This window comes from Lagenorhynchus albirostris, chromosome 18 (genome assembly GCF_949774975.1).
Source record: "Lagenorhynchus albirostris chromosome 18, mLagAlb1.1, whole genome shotgun sequence".
Taxonomy (NCBI): domain Eukaryota; kingdom Metazoa; phylum Chordata; class Mammalia; order Artiodactyla; family Delphinidae; genus Lagenorhynchus; species Lagenorhynchus albirostris.
Genome location: NC_083112.1, coordinates 11,769,356 through 11,788,661, shown reverse-complemented (window position 1 = coordinate 11,788,661; position 19,306 = coordinate 11,769,356). Strand labels below are relative to the sequence as shown.

The 19,306-nt window shown below is 42.7% G+C and overlaps 1 protein-coding gene across 2 annotated transcripts in view; it reads left to right on the top strand.

Annotated features, from left to right (window-relative positions):
• Nucleotides 1-19,306, top strand: part of DCLK1 (doublecortin like kinase 1) — a 334,035-nt gene that overhangs the window by 220,019 nt on the left and 94,710 nt on the right. For both annotated transcript variants that reach the window (XM_060129142.1, XM_060129143.1), the window contains exon 5: nucleotides 18,082-18,198. In XM_060129142.1, the coding sequence (XP_059985125.1) occupies nucleotides 18,082-18,198 (117 nt within the window). The remainder of the gene's footprint in view (nucleotides 1-18,081; nucleotides 18,199-19,306) is intronic.

Here is a 19,306-nt window from a genome sequence, read left to right as displayed (position 1 = left end):
ATTCTCTAAGAAACAGTGATTGTGTAACTAATTGTTTAATGTGTTGGGTCACATTCCTCTCAGTAAGATGAGAGCACATTAGAGCACGAAAATCCCTTATGATGTTCCAGCTGGTACCAACCAAGCTGAATTTCTCTGACTCATCCAGGGTTACTTACCTCCTGCTAACCCACCCTGTGGCATGTCAAGTTCTAGAGCATCTACACTGAGGAAGAATGATAATCCCAGGGGTCAGAGGAATAACAAAAACATGGAAAGAAGGTCAGAAAATCCCCCTCCATCTGCTCTGGCTCCTACCCCAGTCGTGAGAATTTGAAAAGGGGAAGAGGGCAGATGAGAATAAACAATGAGGGAAGGAATCTCCAAAGGTGAGCCCACCGAAAACCAGCTTCCAAATGAAGTTGTGTCCTAGCTGGTACAGAAGATGCTGTGGGCAGTAAGGGGACAAAACACAGTAATTTATTTTGCACACAGCTGCACTCAAAACTCACCACAGTTAATATTTCTTAGAAGCATCATTGAGACAGGATTCACATACCATACAACCTACCCACTTAGAGTGTACGATTCAGTGGCTTTTAGTGTGTTTGCAGAATTGTGTAAACAATTCTAACCATGACCATGATCAAGGTTAGAACATTTTCTTCACCACGGAAATAAACCCCCTACCCCTGAACAGTCCCACAGTTCATTTTTATTCAAACAGAAGGAGAAGAATCCTGTATTTATAAACCTAGGTTTATAATATAGTCCTTTTTGTGTGACAAAAGTAATGTTATAATTGGGGATAAAGCAACTATGATTGTTATAGCTCTTACAAGGAAATGGTAACTCAAAAGGTTGGAAGATTTTTCCAGCTTGGTTTTTTATGAACATTTTGATTTTTTACAAATATTATAAACTTCAACATTTTGTGCTATTTCCTAGAGACAGAACTCCACTGTATAGTCTGTCTATGTTTACATACATTTGTGGTCATTTCCAGAACCTATAATGCCACCCAGCTAATGAAAACGTTCCTTGAAAACACTTTGTGACCTTTTGTTTAAATATCATATTGGATGGGTTCTTTGCAATAATTAATTCCCAGAACCTATAAAAGAAAAGATTATCCAATTATAATGCAAAACAATTAATTCTGTATGGCCTAACACTATGAAATTTTAAAGTCAGGAGACAAATTAAAAAACACTACTTTTGTAAAACATACCCTTTAAGGGACTAAATTTTGCAACACACAAAGAGTATTTATCAAGCAGTAAAGAAAAGGACAAACAACAGAAAAATGATGAAGGATGTGGACAGGCAGTTCACAAGAGAGAAAATCCAAATGACTTACAAATATATGGGAAGTAAGCTTTCAATTCACTAAGTAGTAACGAACTGTAAATGAACACAACAGTGAAATCCCATTTTTACTTAACAGGTAAAGAAAGTGTTGTGAAAATATGAAGAAACACACTCTCATAAGAAAGAGAGTTGATAAGAGAGTGGAGAGTGCCAAACGGCACCAATCTGTAAGAACTTTAAAGGCACATCTGTCTTTGATCATTGATCTAGCAATGTGTCTCTAGAAAACTTTGTGCACAAGTGTACAAAAGTATATGTATAAAGTTTATTGTAGTTTATTTGTAACCACAAAAATCTAGAGAAAAAGGTAAATGCTATCAACAGAGGTCTGGCTAAAAAAATTACGATATATTCATTTATTGGGATATTGTGCTGTCACTAATAAGAATTAGGCCAACCTAAATGGGCCAATATGGTAACTTGTCCAATATGTATTGTTAAGTGGGGGAAAAACATCAGAGTATCAATATTATGTATTATTTTCTATTGTAATACAAAAGAACACATACATACATATATGTACACAAATGCATATATATGTGCACACTTGCATATGCACTGATTTTTATGATAGACTCCCAAGAAATTGTTAGCAGTGATTACCTCTGGGTGCTGAACTGAGAGAGGAAGAGGGAGAGAGACAGTTTTATTTCATGCCTTTCTTCACTGTTTGGATTCACTTATCAAAATTCACATTTTGTAAAGCTTCAGAACATCTTCACACTTAAAGAGCAACACTGTATAGTACAGAAAATTGGAAATGCAGAAAAATATAAAGAAAAAATTAAAGACCTAAACAGACATTTCTCCAAAGAAGACATACGGATGGCCAAGAAGCACATGAAAAGCTGCTCAACATCACTAATTATTAGAGAAATGCAGATCAAAACTACAGTCAGGTATCACCTCACACCAGTTAGAATGGGCATCATCAGAAAATCTACAAACAACAAATGCTGGAGAGGGTGTGGAGAAAAGGGGACCCTCTTGCACTTTTGGTGGGAATGTAAATCGATACAGCCACTATGGAGAACAGTATGGAGGTTCCTTAACAAACTAAACATAGAATTACCGTATGACCCAGCAATCCCACTACTGGGCATATACCCAGAGACAACCATAATTCAAAAAGACACATGCACCTCAATGTTCAGTGCAGCACTATTTACAATAGCCAGGTCATGGAAGCAACCTAAATGCCCATCGACAGACGAATGGATAAAGAAGATGTGGTACATATATACAATGGAATATTACTCAGCCATAAGAAGGAACAAAATTGGGTCATTTGTAGAGACGTGGATGGATCTAGAGACTGTCATACAGAGTGAAGTAACTCAGAAAGAGAAAAAAAAATATCATATATTAACACATACATATGGAACCTAGAAAAATGGTACAGATGAACTGGTACAGGGCAGAAATTGAGACACAGATGTAGAGAACAAATGTATGGACACCAAGGGGGGAAAGTGGTGGTGGTGGGATGAATTGGGAGATTGGGATTGACATATATACACTACCTGCTGTATAAAAAAATAAATTAAAAAGAAAAAAGTGGTTGCCAAGGAAAGACATAGGCATGCAGAGCATGGCATAGCTTCTGACTCCTAGTTTGGGATGATTTATTGCTTTCTTTTAACTTTTTTGTACTGTTGGAATTTTTATAATGGTTAAAGGTCATCTTTATACAAATAATAAATCCATTTTTGGTAGATTATTTTCAAAGAAAAATTATGAAATTATGCATTAAATGTTGAAACTTTTATGTATAATCATATTTTCTCCATTAAGTGGGGCCCGGTAGACCTCTCTAGAATCCTGTGATTGTTGAGAGACCATTGTGTTAGATATCGTCTCTTTTAGCCTAAATGATGTTTTAAGTTTCTTTAAAATATAAAAGTATTTTTTATAATATAATAATAAATAATAAAGAAATATTATAATAATAATAAATAATAATAAAAAATAAAATATATAAATAATAAATAAATAAATATAAATAATAAATAATAAAAAAATTATAATAATATTTTTTATAATATAAAAGTTTCTTTAAAAATAAAAATTGGGGGCTTCCCTGGTGGTGCAGTGGTTGAGAGTCTGCCTGCCAATGCAGGGGACACGGGTTCGAGCCCTGGTCTGGGAGGATCCCACATGCCGCGGAGCAGCTAGGCCCGTGAGCCACAACTACTAAGCCTGCGCGTCTGGAGCTTATGCTCCACAACAAGAGAGGCCGCAACAGTGAGAGGCCTGTGCACCGCAATGAAGAGTGGCCCCCGCTCGCCGCAACTAGAGAAAGCCCTCGCATAGAAACGAAGACCCAACATAGCCAAAAATAAATAAATAAAATTTAAAAACATTTTTAAAACAATAAAAATAAAAATTGGGACTTCCTTGATGGCATAGTGGTTAAGGATCCACCTGCCAGTGCAGGGGACGCGGGTTCAAGCCCTGGTCCGGGAAGATCCCACACGCCGCAGAGCGACTAAGCCCATGCGTCACAACTACTGAAGCCCGTGCGCTTAGAGCCTGTGCTCCACAACAAGAGAAGATGCCACAACGAGAAGCCCGCGCACTGCAACGAAGAGGAGCCCCTGCTCACCACAGCTAGAGAAAGCCCGCACACAGCAACAAAGACCCAGCGCAGCCAGTAAATGAACAAATAAATAAATATAAAAATTATTGGGTACATGATGTGCCAGGAAGGATGGGGAGAACAAGATTACTCATCTGTTTTCTAACTCAAACAGACTTCTAAAAATTATTTAAATACATTTCTGCTAATATTTTTGGGAAGGAAAACAAAATCCTCTCCATGTGAAATCAAATGTCTTTAAATATGGCTTGACACTTTCCTCTTTATTTTGGAAATGAAGAGCCAAATTTGCCATAAAAAATACAAGTTTACCTTAGCTCGACATTGCAGTTTATTGGGTAAATACTTGAAAATGCTAAGTCTAGACGTATCTGCTGAAGTGATTCAGTGACCTCCTCGGCCAGAGATAACTATCCTAGTAGATTGCAATAATGACTTACTCGTTTGATGGCTGAGGGCCAAATGCAGATAGAATTATCATCTGATTTCAGGCAGCTTTCCAGCAAGTCAACTCTAATGCCTCCTTTCTAACCAGGCCCTTTTACTTGAAAGACCGCAATCCCTCCAAAATGCTATATACTGTCATATTAGATGGCTACCTTCATATGACTACAATATTTATCAGCCTTGAAATACTATAGCCCAGGGACTTACGTAAGTACTGCACAGGGAATTCATTTCAAGCCACATCTGACCCCTTGTTTTAAAGGTGATCTTCAAATAGGTTTAAGGGGAATAAATCAAGTTTTCAACCCATATTCTGCCTTCTCCTAGTAAAAAAGAAAAGAGGCTTTAAAGGTTTCTAACCTTTTTCTTCTTTTCTTCACTTTGGGATACAAGATTAATCACATCTACCCAGAGATGTAATTTAATGTCTGTCATCTGGAATAGAAGGGAAAATAGATAAATGGCTCATGAAGAGGGTACTTGAAAATTAAACTGTACAACCAAGGATTTTACTAGGCAGTTAATGTGAAGGATACTTCTCATTAAAAGGAAAGTCAAGTAACAAGGAAACATGAGAAACAGGATAATAAATATGACAGTTTTTGGCGAAAGTGAGGAAAGGAAATCTTAAGTTTTCGGAACAGGATACAGAGAATTACCCACAGAATTAACTCACTCTTAAAATATCTCCCTCACGTTGCATGAATGTGAAAGAAGTTAGAAAGAAGACATTGTTCAGACATGTGTCTAGTCCAGGAAAACTCTGTCATTCATAACTTTACGTTCCCTATATATGTGTGGACATACTTCCCTTTGAAAATCCATTCCTATCCTATTCATGTTGCTATAACTCTGCCCTTAACAAATAACCTAGCTTCCAGACATAAGGGATTAAGTTGTGCTCCTTGAGATCAGGTCCTAGATAATGGTCTTCCTCAGGTTTTCACAGAGTTAGGAACAGGGAATTTTTGTTTAAAACTGATATTAATATCTGCTCTTCCCAGATTCCATTTCCTTATCATTCTTTCCCATAGACTTTCTCCCTCATGGAAAAATGACTCATGTGAAACAAGGTGAAAGGGAAGGGTTGAGAAGCGAATACAGCATCTTTTGTGGTCTGTGAGCAACCCAGATCACGCAGCCAGAAATCCAGTGGGTCACAAAAATGATGGCAAATACCTTGTCTGATTGTGCACTGTTTCTTTTAACTGTTTCATCCTGAACTGAAAGACCCATCTGAACTGCTTGAAAAGGCAGTGCCAGCAACAGCTAGGAGATTCACCAGGAAATGCCCACTGCACATTGGCTGTGCCTTTTTCAGGTGTTCCCTTCACTTCCTTGCCCACCCAAACAGATCACTTGTGGAACTTGGACAACCTGTAATTTCCCCCAAGCTTTTAACGTGCAGCCTTATTAGCTATATTTGACAAGTGTGTCACCTAAGTGATTGCCAGCTGTGGAAGAGCAGGATATATCTACTGAGGTGAACTCTTCAGTTTGTCAAAAATAGAAGCAACTCAGAACATTTCTTCTTTCGATTTGTATTGCCATCCGGCTGAAAACACAGTTGCCTTCTCAGCAAACGTTGCAGGACTGAAGAGGGAGTGGCCCTGGAGAAGCTTAGACTATATTAATGATCCTAGAAAGTGTAGCACCTAGAAATGTATCTCTTATTTCTATTAAACCTGTGCAGTTTTGTCTCTGGGCTTTAAAGCTAAACATCTTTATTGGAGTATAATTGCTTTACAGTAGTGTGTTAGTTTCTGCTTTATAACAAAGTGAATCAGTTATACATATACATATGTTCCCATATCTCTTCCCTCTTGCGTCTCCCACCCCCCCCACCCTCCCTATCCCACCCCTCTAGGTGGTCACAAAGCACCGAGCTGATCTCCTTGTGCTATGCGGCTGCTTCCCACTAGCTATCTATTTTACGTTTGGTAGTTTATATATGTCCATGCCACTCTCTCACTTTGTCCCTGCTTACCCTTCCCCCTCCCTGTATCCTCAAGTCCATTCTCTAGTAGGTCTGTTTTATTCCCTTCTTGCCTCTAGGTTCTTTATGACCTTTTTTTTTTTCCCTTAGATTCCATATATATGTGTTAGCATATGGTATTTGTTTTTCTCTTTCTGACTTAATTCACTCCGTATGACAGACTCTAGGTCCATCCACCTCACTACAAATAACTCAATTTCATTTCTTTTTATGGCTGAGTAATATTCCATTGTATATATGTGCCACATCTTCTTTATCCATTCATCTCTTGATGGACACTTAGGTTGCTTCCACGTCCTAGCTATTGTAAATAGAACTGCAATGAATATTTTGGTACATGACTCTTTTTGAATTATGGTTTTCTCAGGGTATATGCCCAGCAGTGGGATTGCTGGATCATATGGTAGTTCTATTTTTAGTTTTTTTTAAGGAACCTCCATACTGTTCTCCATAGTGGCTGTATCAATTAAATTTTTTTTATCCTATTTAATCTCTAAATGAAATAACTTGACTTTCTGTTTTCCCTGAAGCAGTATAACAGTCAGGAAAGCTATTGACAGACTGTAAAAGCTGTCCTGTTGGGGGCATTGTCTGTTTTCTGTACTGATTGTGAAAAGAAGGAAAGAATGTATTTCATCCCCGTGTCCTGTGTTCTCTCATGCTGCTATCTTCAAAGAGTACCCTAGAAATCCACAGGCAGAACTGATTCCCAGAAAACTAATTTATATGCAGCACTTAATTTAATTTCTCCAGTGGATCTCCCTGGTGGCACTCTTAGAACATTCTTAGAAGCATTGCTTGTGTGGTACCAATGGGGGACTTTTACAAATATTTTGTTTTTTCAGGGTAGGTATTTCTGTAATATCCCAAGAAGTCATTCATTCTAAAACCTGTTGATATTTAGAACAATATCTAACTGCTTGTAGGAAAACGAATGGCTGCCGTACTTTTAAGTATCTCCTTGGAAGGAAATGAAAGCTCTCTTAAGAACCTAGTCAACCTTTATTATCTAGCAGCTTTCCTTTATGTCCTGATTTTTTTCTGCTCTGCCACATGCACACGTTTGTGTTACCTGTTTCTTCCCTGAAGCAGCTGAGTCTTGTCAACCCCCATGATTGTCCCTATTCCTTAAAGGCAAAACCTCTAAATAAAATTCTTTCCCAGTGAGACTCTGCTTAGAAGTAGATTTGCATCGTTATTCTTGAGTATCACTCAGTCCCTTTATAACCATGTAACTTCAGCTTCTCATTTATCATGACAGTCATTCTGTCTGATTACTTTCTTCTGCACTAGAGTCTGAGTGTTTATTCCTGGTCTTATAGTTAAGGGTTTTTTCCCCTTAGTTTCCCTATTGGGTTTTTGTTTTTTTTTTTTTTTTAATTCTCCTTGAGATGACAGGGCAGACTCAGAGGCTCAAACACATTGGAGAATTATCTTCCCAAGCCTTGCCTTTACCTCAGGACATGAAAGCAGGGACCCCCAAATCTCATTTACCCCCTGTTGATGCAGGTTTGTGTGTCTTTTCTCAGGATGAGACTCAGCTGATTATTCCTCAAATGCAGGAACCTCTTGCTGGCGAAAAATCTCTGTTCCTAATCAGGCCTGAGGTCCACTCCACAGAACATTTAGATGAGGGTATATGACTTTCTGGAAACTTCTTTTGTACACAAGTCCCTCTCCCCACCAAGAACCTGGTTCTTCTGCTTTAACCGACAGATAATGAGCTGGCCGGGACGGGATATTTTCCAATACAGTAGTTCTCCTAAACCTCTTTAATTATCAGAACCACCCAAGGTACTTGTTAAAAATATAGATTCCCAGAACCTCATCCCAGACCTACTGCATCAAAGCATCTGGGGAAGGGGTTTGGGAAGTTGAATGTTCAACAATAACCCCCAAGTGATTCTTATCATAGGGGAAGCTAGAGACACTACTGTAAAATATTGCCCTCTCAAGAAGATGTTAGACTATGTCTGTTATTTTTTTATTTTTTATTTTTTTGCGGTACGCGGGCCTCTCACTGCTGTGGCGTCTCCCGTTGCAGAGCACAGGCTCCGGACGCGCAGGCTCAGCGGCCATGGCTCACAGGCCCCGCCGCCCCGCGGCATGTGGGATCTTCCCAGACCCGGGCACGAACCCGCGTCCCCTGCATCGGCAGGCGGACTCTCAACCACTGCGCCACCAGGGAAGCCCTATGTCTGTTATTTAATGCCTTCCTACAGTTACTAATTCCTACTTATTACCATCTATGGCCCTGTTTCTTAAATTATTCCTTGAGTGGCAGAATCATAATCGGCTGAGGTGCTCGTCCAAGATGCAGATGCCTGGCCTTTGAGGTCAGAATCTCTGGGGACTGGAACGAGGGACCTGTTGTTTTTCACATACTCCCCTAGATCAGAGCCACTGATCTAAGGGCGTCCATCCATAGTTCTAGAGCAGTTCTTTTCAAGCTTTAATGTGAATACAAATTACTAGGAACGTTGGTAAAGTGCACATTCTGATTCAGTAGGTCTGGGGTGGGACCGGAGAGTCTGCAAGCTCTCAGGCGATGTTGAGGCTGCTTGCCCATGGACCACATTAGCACAAGATGCTAGAGAACTTCTCTAAGCAAAATGCCCCAAACTGTTGGACAGCATAGAGCCTGTGACTCTGTTTTGATGGGAGAAGAGTGGACCCCATCTAAGCTATGACTAGTCCTAATTTCATTAAGGGGGCACAGGATAATTTAGAACAGAGCCTTACCCATAGTGAATGACACGCCTGGCATTCTCAGCGTTCATCACGTGGGCTGCCCTGTAACTCCATACCTTTCCCAGTGAGACCCTTCCAGACCTCCCGACTCCTGAACCACTCGGGCCTGGGCTGGACCCACTGGACCAAGAATGTACACTTATCTTTGTTTCTGCAGGAGCGGGATAAAGTCAGGCATAAAAGTAGCCTTACTCAAGGAGAAAGCTATCAAGTTTTTTTCAGTTCATGCTTCTATGATTTTTTATTGTTTTGGGTTTCTTTTGTTTCTTTTTCCTTTCTCTAGGAGAAACTTGTACCCATTTTATTCCTTTTGGTTCTTGGGTAATTTATCTATTTCTTATCTATCTTTCAGATCGTTTCCATCTCGTAGCTAATGAAAGCCAGGTGGTCATGCGTTGTTAATAAATGTGAACTCTTGTTCTCTTCCAAAGTCTGCTTTAGGCTAAGTCTCAGGATGACAGTTGGTTGTTTTTGAAAATTTGAGTTGGGACCAAATCTCAATAGGATGGATGTTTGTTGTTTTTTCAAGACCGATTTATCTTGCTAATCTATCTCCTCGGGCTGTTAGTTTAGTCCTTTGTTCCAGACGCCACATTGCACAATGACTTCAAATGCTGAACCTCCGGATTTTCTTCAGTCATTTTCTTATCTATATACCAGAGAATGGCAAAAAGTTGCTGGTCTGTGGACTCACACCGTCAGGGTCACCTGGGGATTTTTCTTAACGCTTCAGGTTCTACCTCCAGTGATTCTAATTCTGTTGGTCAAAAGAAGAACAACGATTCTGCATGTTTAAAGAGTGGGAAAGTCTGTCCTTTACCCTGAAGGAAGACCATGGGCCTTGGTAAACTCTTGGTCTCTCCTGCCTTTGGCACCTGAAGCCACTGCATTGTGTAGAACAGTCAGTAGGTCTCAGAAGTATACCTGACGAAGGTCGTGTTAGCTGGGACTGTCCTGCCCAGCCCTCCCCACCACCGCCCAGTCCACCCTCAAGCTTTGTGGACTGGACCTCCACATCATATCTCAAGTCATTCTCGTCCATCCATTTCTATTACCTGCATCCTGGTCTAAGCCACCACCCTTCCTCTCCTAGATTCTCCCCAGAGTGATCTTTTAGGCTCACAGATCAGAACACAACAATGCCTTTGCTTAAAGCCCTTCTATAACTTCCCATCCTGCTTAGAGTAAAATCCAAACCCCTCATTTGGTCTCCCCAACCCTGACTTGATCTGGGCCCCGCCTACCTCTTTCCTGTAATCTACCCGTGGCTGGTTCCTTTCTATGTTCGGAGCTCACCTTTGATGTCCTCTATACCCAGAGACCTTCTCTGACCATCACCATCGAGAAACCACTCACCCAGGCGCTGTCACAGCCTCCTTTCACCGCTTGGCAAAGTACTTAGAAAATCAGCTCTTGTTCTTGTTTTTGTTTTTAAGGCCCATTTCAACTTCCCATCAGAGTAGGTACCCTGTCTTCTGATTTACTGCTGCATCGGCACTTAAACAGCAGGGACTTGGTAAATATTTGCAAGGTGGATGAATTTAAGCTGAGCCGGGAAGTATGAGCTGAAGTGAGCTAGCACAAGGGCGGAATTGTTCCTTGCGTAGGGAAATTAATGTCCTAAAGCCCAGAGGCAGGAAGATACTTAGTGTTTGTCAGAAACTAAAATAATGTGTTCAGAGGAAGGAAGAGAGAGGAGCTGAGGTGGGCAGGGGCCTTAAAGGCTGCACTAAGGCTGTTCACAAAGAGCAGCAAGGAGTCATAGAAGGGTTTTAAGCGGGGGAGTAACAACAGAATCCTGACAAAAGTTTTCAAGAAAGTCTTGTCCTAAAGTTGCGTCACACACACCTCTGACAGGTTGAAAGGCCACAAGATGTCAACTTGTAAATGTTACCTTACTTGGAAAAAGCTTCTTTGCAGATATAATTAATTGAAGGATCTTGAGATGAGATTACCTTAGGTCATCCAGTTGAGCCTGAAATGCCATTGCAAATATCCACCTAAGAAGGAGGCAAAAGCAGATAACACAGACACGCCTAGGGGAAGTCCATGTGAAGATGGAGGCAGAGATCTCCATGATGGGGCCACAAGCCAAGGAATGCCTGGAACCACCAGAAGGTGGAAGAGGCAAGAAAGAGATTCTCTAGAGCCTTCGAAGGGACTGTGGCCCTGCAACACCTTGATTTCAGATTTCTGGCCTCTAGAACTATGTGCGAGTATATTTTGGTCATTGTAAGCCAACACATTTTTGGTAATTTGTTGTGGCAGCCACAGGAAATCAATACATGCACTTTAGAAAAAAGTCATCATTCAGATGATGTGTACCGTCATGCCTCAGTGAGCATAGGTCAAGTGTGAGATGGGAGATGTTCATGTGCTGTTTCCTCCTGTGGATGCTGTCATAACTAATGAAGAAAGGTAAGCCTGTTTCATACAACCTGATGCTCAAGTCAAGTTAGTTACTTCGTTTTATGGCCAGCTTAAGAGGGAGAGCCGTGCATGTTGTGGAAATAAAGAGCAACCAATGAGAACCAGGGAAGGCTATTTACTGTGAGCTTGTTAAAGCAAAGGAGTCAGCCACCATCATTTGCATTTTGGCAGAGACCCAAAGGCAGGCAGAGGAGTGGGAATGCTTTATAGTGGAAAAGGGGAAGGCTTCAGGTGTGCCCTGATTGCTGGCCTGGGGAAGCAGGAAGAGGGATAACTCCATTGTTTTGAGGCAGTGCTATCTGGCTTAATGAATAGAGTTGCAAATTTCCAGTCTCAATAGGTAAGAACCGAAATCTCCTGCCTGGGTATTTGCACTCAACTAAAATGGCTTGGGTAGCACTATTTGGGGATTGGTTCCAAACGTGTCATTGCAGAGGTTAAGTGGTACTTGGAAGGGAGAGGACTGGACTGAGAGTGCAATGGATTAGGGGCAATGCTCCTGGCCCTTCTGCAACCCTCAGATTTGCTCAGCACAGCATGCAAGTCCTCTTTCTCTACACTGTGCCCCCATGACCTCCTCCATTTTCCAAACTCTCAACTAGGAAACCACCAGCGTTTCAAGACCCCATGTCACCGTGTTCTCAGAGATGGCAAAAACAATCGATGCTGATCCGATTTTAACAGACAATTGGAAGGCTTTCAACACTGCCAGTCACATCATCTACACTGCAGTGGATGCACAGATGCCCGGAACTGTCAATTCATGTTGGCCACATCTACAGCAATAACGTGCAGAATGCATTGTTTAGGGCCCCAGGCTAGTGGTTGGCGATGGCTTCATTAACACCCTCAAGGAAGAATTGAAGAATTTATTGAAGACCGTTGGAAAGATCACTAATGGAGAGATCCAAAAGTGGTTCTTAACCAAGGGTTATTCCCCCCAGGGGACATTTGGCAACGTGTGGAGACATTTTTTGGTCTTTACAACTAGAGAGGTGCTACTGGCATCCAGTGGGTAGAGACCAGGGATCCAACTAGCGACTGGCACCGAACAGTGCAGTTGTTGTGGGAAAAAGGAAAGAATGAGATAGATCAGCGTCAAGAAATGAGGATCTGGTGGAGCAGGCACAAAGCAGCTCTTCCTGTCTAATGTTTGGAAGCCTCCCTCTTTTCCCCAAGGGCTAAAACTTGGAGACTGCACGATGGGCGGGCTGGGACCATGTAGAGGAAGACACTTAGGGGGGACAGACATAAGATAGCAGGAACCTGGGTTACCAGGCGATCTCCTAGAGCAAAGCAGCTCCCACGTAACACTCAGCTCGTACTTAGGGAAAATTAACTTTTATTTGACTATCAGGAGAAAAGAAAGTAATTTGGGGAAGAGAATCACTCGTGCTATTAAAACAGTAGATCTGAGTGGTGACTCTTGAGATGTCAGGACGGAACATCCCAGCCCCAGAAAAGCTTCTGCAGAGGTTATGGAAAGGGTCAGCGCTCAGCCAGCAAATGCCTTCAGAGCTGGTTCGTGTCAGTTTCACAGCCAGCAGCCCTGCCGCGTGGGAACACGTGTGTGCCATCTGGAGTCCTGAGCTGGGGGTTGTGAAAGCGGTGGGCCAGTCTAGGTGCTGGCTTTAGACACGCGTGGCTATATTTTTAGAAGGTACTTTAAAAATCTCAGTTTCTGGGACTTTGTTCTCCAGCTAAGCCACTCCAGCTGATGTCTGCTTCCAGCTCAATCTGCTACAGGCTTTATTTTTTAAAGACTATGGTTTCAAGTGTTTCGATCTCCACTGCTTTTATTCTGGACCTGCTGCATTTGGAGCTTAGGAAAGTAACACTGGTTCCAAACCCCATTGCCAGTAGGGAAGGGAGTTTCACTGTAGTGTCAGGATTGGCTCCGAATCTAGGTGGTGCAGAAACAAGAGGATGGACCTCAGCCCTTATCAGAGCATTGCACCTGGGAGATACAGATCAACCCTTCCAGCATTTGGATTTTCCTGTAATACTGCCCTGAAGTTCAAGAATCATCATGTTTCTATAGGAAGTAAACTTTGGCCTAGGTCATACCAGGACTGGTCTTTCAGCTCACCCATGCTGACAAAACTGGAGGCTAAGCAGGATGGTCAGAGCTTCAAAAACCTTGAGGCAGAAGGTGGTGAATCCCCCAGGCACCGGAGGTGATCAAGAAGAAGCTGGCCAGCCCCTTACCGAGACGGTTGGAGAGGACATTCATGAATTGAGCAGAGAGTTGATTGGGTAACCATTGACAACCTTGATATTCTTGGAGGGTTCCTTCCAACCCAGAGCATATGAACATGTGAGAGCTACTCATTGGACAGTTAGAGAGCCGGAATTGCAGATTCTCTCTTTTGGTGACCAAGCTTGCGCCATATTTATACAAAGTCTCTGGAACTAAATGTGCTCCCTAGCTGTCTTTTGCACATAGCCACAGACAGGACTATTGTTGCATTTGGAAGCTTCTTACCTTTGCCAAGTTAAGAGGAAGCTTGTCTTTGTAATCAGGATGGGGAAGAAAGCACAAAGCATCTACTGCTGATAATGGATGCTTCTAGATGAACTTGCCCATCTCCTGAATAGCTCAGAACAACTGAATTTAGAGTTGTGATCACTGAGAGGTCTCTGCCTGACAGTGATTTTATTCTGCTGGTTTTAAAAAGAGATTACAGCCAATGCAGGGTACACGGGTTCGATCCCTGGTCCAGGAAGATCCCACATGCCGCAGAGCAACTAAGCCCGTGCACCACAACTACTGAGCTTGCGCTCTAGAGCCCATGCGCCACAACTACTGAGCCCACATGCCACAACTACTGAAGCCTGTGCACCTAGAGCCCATCCTCCGCAACAAGAAGCCACCACAGTGAGAAGCCCACGCACCGCAATGAAGAGTAGCCCCCGCTCGTCGCAAGTAGAGAAAGCCCGTGTGCAGCAATGAAGACCCAACGCAGCCAAAAATAAATGAATAAAATAAATTTATATATAAAAAAAGATATTACAGGAGTAAAAAATTCCTTGTTTAAAGGATATCCTCTAGCCAGCCTGCAAATGTCACTAAAGCTGCCTAGGCATTTAGGGGACATCACCTTTGTCTTTCAAGATTCTCCAAAAGATACTAGTGGGCTCCTTTGAATGCATGAGCATCTCTGCTGTGTGAGCTCAGGTGAACTGCTGGTGCCGCCAGTAGAGTTCTATAATCATTTCTATTCTTTAGCACCTTTCGTTATACATCAGCCCACCTACCACCTGTTTCTGAGTCGGGAGAATTTGCATACGTGGAGGTTCTCATGCCACTGGGAACGTGGCCAAAGAATGTATTCCTTCTCCAGTTTCCTGCCTCTACATCCGCATCTGGGTTGTCTCTAAATCTGGCCATCACAGAAGGCCTGTTTCTTGAGTTGGGGTCCAGAGTGAAGGTGGGAAATGTCGTAACTTCTGTCTTACCAAATCCTGAGAACGTCTGTAAAGCTAACATTAGTACAGACCATATGGAGAACGGTACTTTCCCCCTCATAGAGCTATGATTGCAGGGACTTTCTGAAGCAGAGATTTAATCAGAGCTTGCTTGCTTACTTGCTTGCTATGGGGGGTGGGGGGGTCAGTTATCAGAGACCCAGTTCATGTGCTTCATCTGATTTTCTGTACTTGGGTAGGCTGCGATCTTCAGTAGCAAGAGAAATTACTCTCCTGAAGCTTCCTTCAATCTCATCCTCCTTAAGAAGTGTCCATGTTGTCCAGTATCCCCACAGCCAAAGGAAGTGCAGCCCGCTTAATGTGAGAGTGCCAAAAATACCAGGATGAAGGGATTGCCCTCAAAGGCAAATGACCCCAGAAGAGGGGGGAGGGTGCAGGGTGCTGTCTCCTTCCTTGCCAGACTCTCTGAAATGTCCTTCATGAGAACAAATAAGGTTTTCTACTTTACTGGCCGTGTACATCATGTTACGCACAATGTTTCTAAATTGTGGTTTTAAGCTGACAAAGATTTTGGCATTCTCTCAAAGGAATGAAGCATTTGTCCTTCACGGCATCTTTTATCACCATAAAATACCATTCCCATTTAAATTAATTAAAATACTTAAAATCTAAACTTTAATGGGAAAGATGGTTGAAGTCTTTTTTTTATAATTTATGGCTTGGCAGTACAATTTTCTTCGATTGGTTTTATTTTGACCTTGGGAAAAAAAGCAGTTACTATCATTGTTTTGTTTCTGTTTTCCTGTATTCAGCCCTAGCCTTTCAGAATTATCCTAATCCTCTGTATGACTCATGAAGCTTCGCTCTTATACTGAAGGCAAGTGGTATGAGATTTGTAATACTTGTAGTTATCTTTCAGACTCCATGATTCCCCCAAGCGATCGCTTCACTACGATCCCACTTCTGAAAGAGAGTTCATTGTTTCTTTTTGGGGGGAATGCAATAAGCACGTTGATTGAATTGCAGCTTTAGTATTTAAATTTTAATTTAATGTTGACACGAGAACTGGTTGTTTGCCGTCCTTCCCATTGTCCGCCATCACCCACTTGTCAGTCTTCGACCATGGGCACTGATAACAATTTTCCAGCCTTGATTCACAATGAAGCAGCCTGCTTAGGCCACCACATCAGATCCTGGGGTGGTGAGGAAGCCACTAAACCGAGAGACTTCGATTCTGATGCAAGTCACTTAGCCTCTCGGAGACTCAGTTTCCTTATCTGTAAAATGGGAGGTTGGATTACTCTAATGAATACTAAGAGTTCACACAAGTAGTAACAAGGTCAATAACAATGTGGGCCCATACTTGCTGAGCAGCTATTCCGTCCTTTTCCATATGCCAGGCCTAGGTGGTACCCAGGGGAGTAGGGGGTGGGGAGGCAGAGGAGTAAATGAATACTTTTGGTAGATTAATAGTATGGTGAGAACTAAGCTCCAGAGAAGCTGGAGAAGCTGGAGAAGCATGGCATGGGTCCACAAGGTTTTTTTCAATACTCTGAAAATCAAATAAAACGCCTACATTTGCTCTGGTAAGACTTAGCCACCTGACGAAAATACCGACTTTCTTTCTGGGAGCTGGAAGAATGTCAGCTTGGTGTGGAGAGATTGGTTCTGTTCTGCCGATCCCGAGCCCTGGCTGGTAGGTGGGGTCCGTAACCAGCAGCTCTGCCTCCTGTGGCAAACAGCCTGCGACAAACCCTAAAGTCAACTTTTTAACTCATGTTGCAGCTCACGGATGGGTGTTATTACCAGTGTGCACCATCTGGTAGCTTTCTCTTTTACCCATTCATCCCTGCTAACAAGATACCGAGCTTTTAAAATTATTATCTTAAATTTATGTGACCTGTAAACATTCAGGACCTAGGACCAAAAGTCTTGGTCATCTTGCCCTCGTTATAAAGTCCTGGTTTTCGTTTAAACTGAGAAATGTATTGTTACTTTATGCAATTTGTTTCATAAGCCAACATTTTTCAAACATGAGGTCCGCAAAATAAAAATTAGCAGAAAAGAGCCCTCGCTGGTTAAAAGATTCCACTCTGGACTACCAGGTGGGCGGTGTTTCTAGTTCCCAAACCGTGTGTGTTCCCTGTCGTGCCTGCAGAACTCAGCACCTGGCATGGAGCAGACATGTGGTAAAAGTGTAACTGGGGGGCTTCCCAGGTGGCGCAGTGGTTGAGAGTCCGCCTGCCGATGCAGGGGACGCGGGTTCGTGCCCCGGTGCGGGAGGATCCCACATGCCGCGGAGCGGCTGAGCCCGTGAGCCATGGCCGCTGAGCCTGCGCGTCCGGAGCCTGTGCTCCGCAGCGGGAGAGGCCGCAACAGTGAGAGTCCCGCGTACCGCAAAAAAAAAAAAAGTAACTGGAAGCACGCCAGTGGGCAGGCAGCATTACAGCAGTCTGATTTGGTTGCTAATGTACTTCTGAAAGGCCAGACCAACGTCCAAAGGCTGGGACAAACTCCAGGATGTGTTGTCCGTTGTGGGGACAGAGCCTTGAGCCAAGTGGATGTCCTCTTCACATGGTCCAAAGATCTGTTTTGGGAATTAAAACCTCCGTAGACACCCTCTCAGGCACTATTCACATGGTGGTTCTGATCGTGTCTTCTGATATCATTATGTTATGCTTCTTGCTTACTTCTACCTTTTAATTTGTGCTGATGTGTAGTTTGTTTTTGTTCTTTTTTTTTTTTTTTTTTAAAGAAATTGGCATCTCCTGCAGGTCCACCTGGGCAGGACCCAAGCAGCCAATGGCGGTGGTGGCTGGGGGTGTGTGGTCCCGTAACCAAATCCCCGTGGATACAGAGGGACAACCGTATTTACTGTGTTGTCTAAGATGCTCACTGTGCCCTTTCTGGTTTTTTTTTTTTTTTTTTTTTTGGTTCTGTCGTCATAGATACATACTGGGCTGGCAGAAAGCACGTGTGACTGAGGATGCCTGTGTATTTCTACTTCCAGGTTTATTATACATTTCGAATGGTATGTGCGTGACCCTGTAATGATGTGTGGCCTTTCTTCTTTCCCCAGAATGTCGAGTGGTGAAGTCCACTTCTTACACCAAAATAGCTTCATCATCCCGCAGGAGCACCACCAAGAGCCCAGGACCTTCCCGGCGCAGCAAATCCCCGGCATCAACCAGCTCAGGTAAAGCTGCAAAGGAGCCTGCAGTGGCTGCCTTGTTTCTGACGCACAATGAACAGAGGGTGTGTGAAGCCCAGAGCGTGAGATTTCAAGAGAGTGTAGATTCCGGTTTATAATTTTAGAACATGTTGAAGTGGTGGAACAGATTTGCCAGAGTCTAGCATGTTGGCTGTAAGAAAAAGCATCAGGTTCGGGAAAACTTAGTAAAGATTCAGAAAACCCAGACTTGCCCACAGATAGAAGTACTCTTCTGACTTGCATCATTTCTGCTGCAAAAATTATATTTTAGGATAAAGGCCCCCAGCGTGAGAAATCTCTGTTAAAGCATTTGTTCTTCTTGGGACTGGCTGGTGAGGAGTTTACAGTTTATATTTGCTGAGCCTTTGTTTAACACATTTTTTACTCTGGCCCCAGCATGGCTCTGGGGCTAAAAGCCGTGAGGAGAGACTGGTGCTGGGGTAGCTGCAGTGACTCTGGGCCTGTGACCTGTCTGTCCTTGTGCTCTAGTGCTGGTGTTGGAGCAGGATGTGTACTTATAGGATGACCGCCTCAGACCTACCTTTTCCTTCTTTGGTCTTAAATCTGACATCAATTGGGACTTCCCTGGCCATCCAGTGGTTAAGACTTCGCCTTCCAGTGTAAGGGGTGCGGGTTCGATCCCTAGTTGGGGAGCTAAGATCCCACATGCCTCGCAGCCAAAAACCCAAAACATAAAACAGAAGCAATAGTGTAACAAATTCAATAAAGACTTTAAAAATGGTCCACGTCAAAAAAAAAAAAAAAATCTGAAAAAAAAACTGACATGAATCGGTTTGTCTGTTTGGGTCTTAGGTATAAGGTCTACTTCACGGTGGAAGGGACTTATTTATTAAATGCTATAAACTGTTGAATGTGAATTATTAAATGATACATACATCAAAGTGATTGTCAGTCACCTGATTTTATGAAGGCAGGGAAGCTCTTAGAAATAGGGACCAAGACCTGTAGGGTCTATATTGAAGCCTTCTTGTACTCAGCAGTGTGATCCCAGAGGGATGTGAAAAGAGCTCTAGGCTGGAGGCTACAGGGCCTACCTCTGGCACCACTGCCCAGTGTGAGTTATAACCTCCCT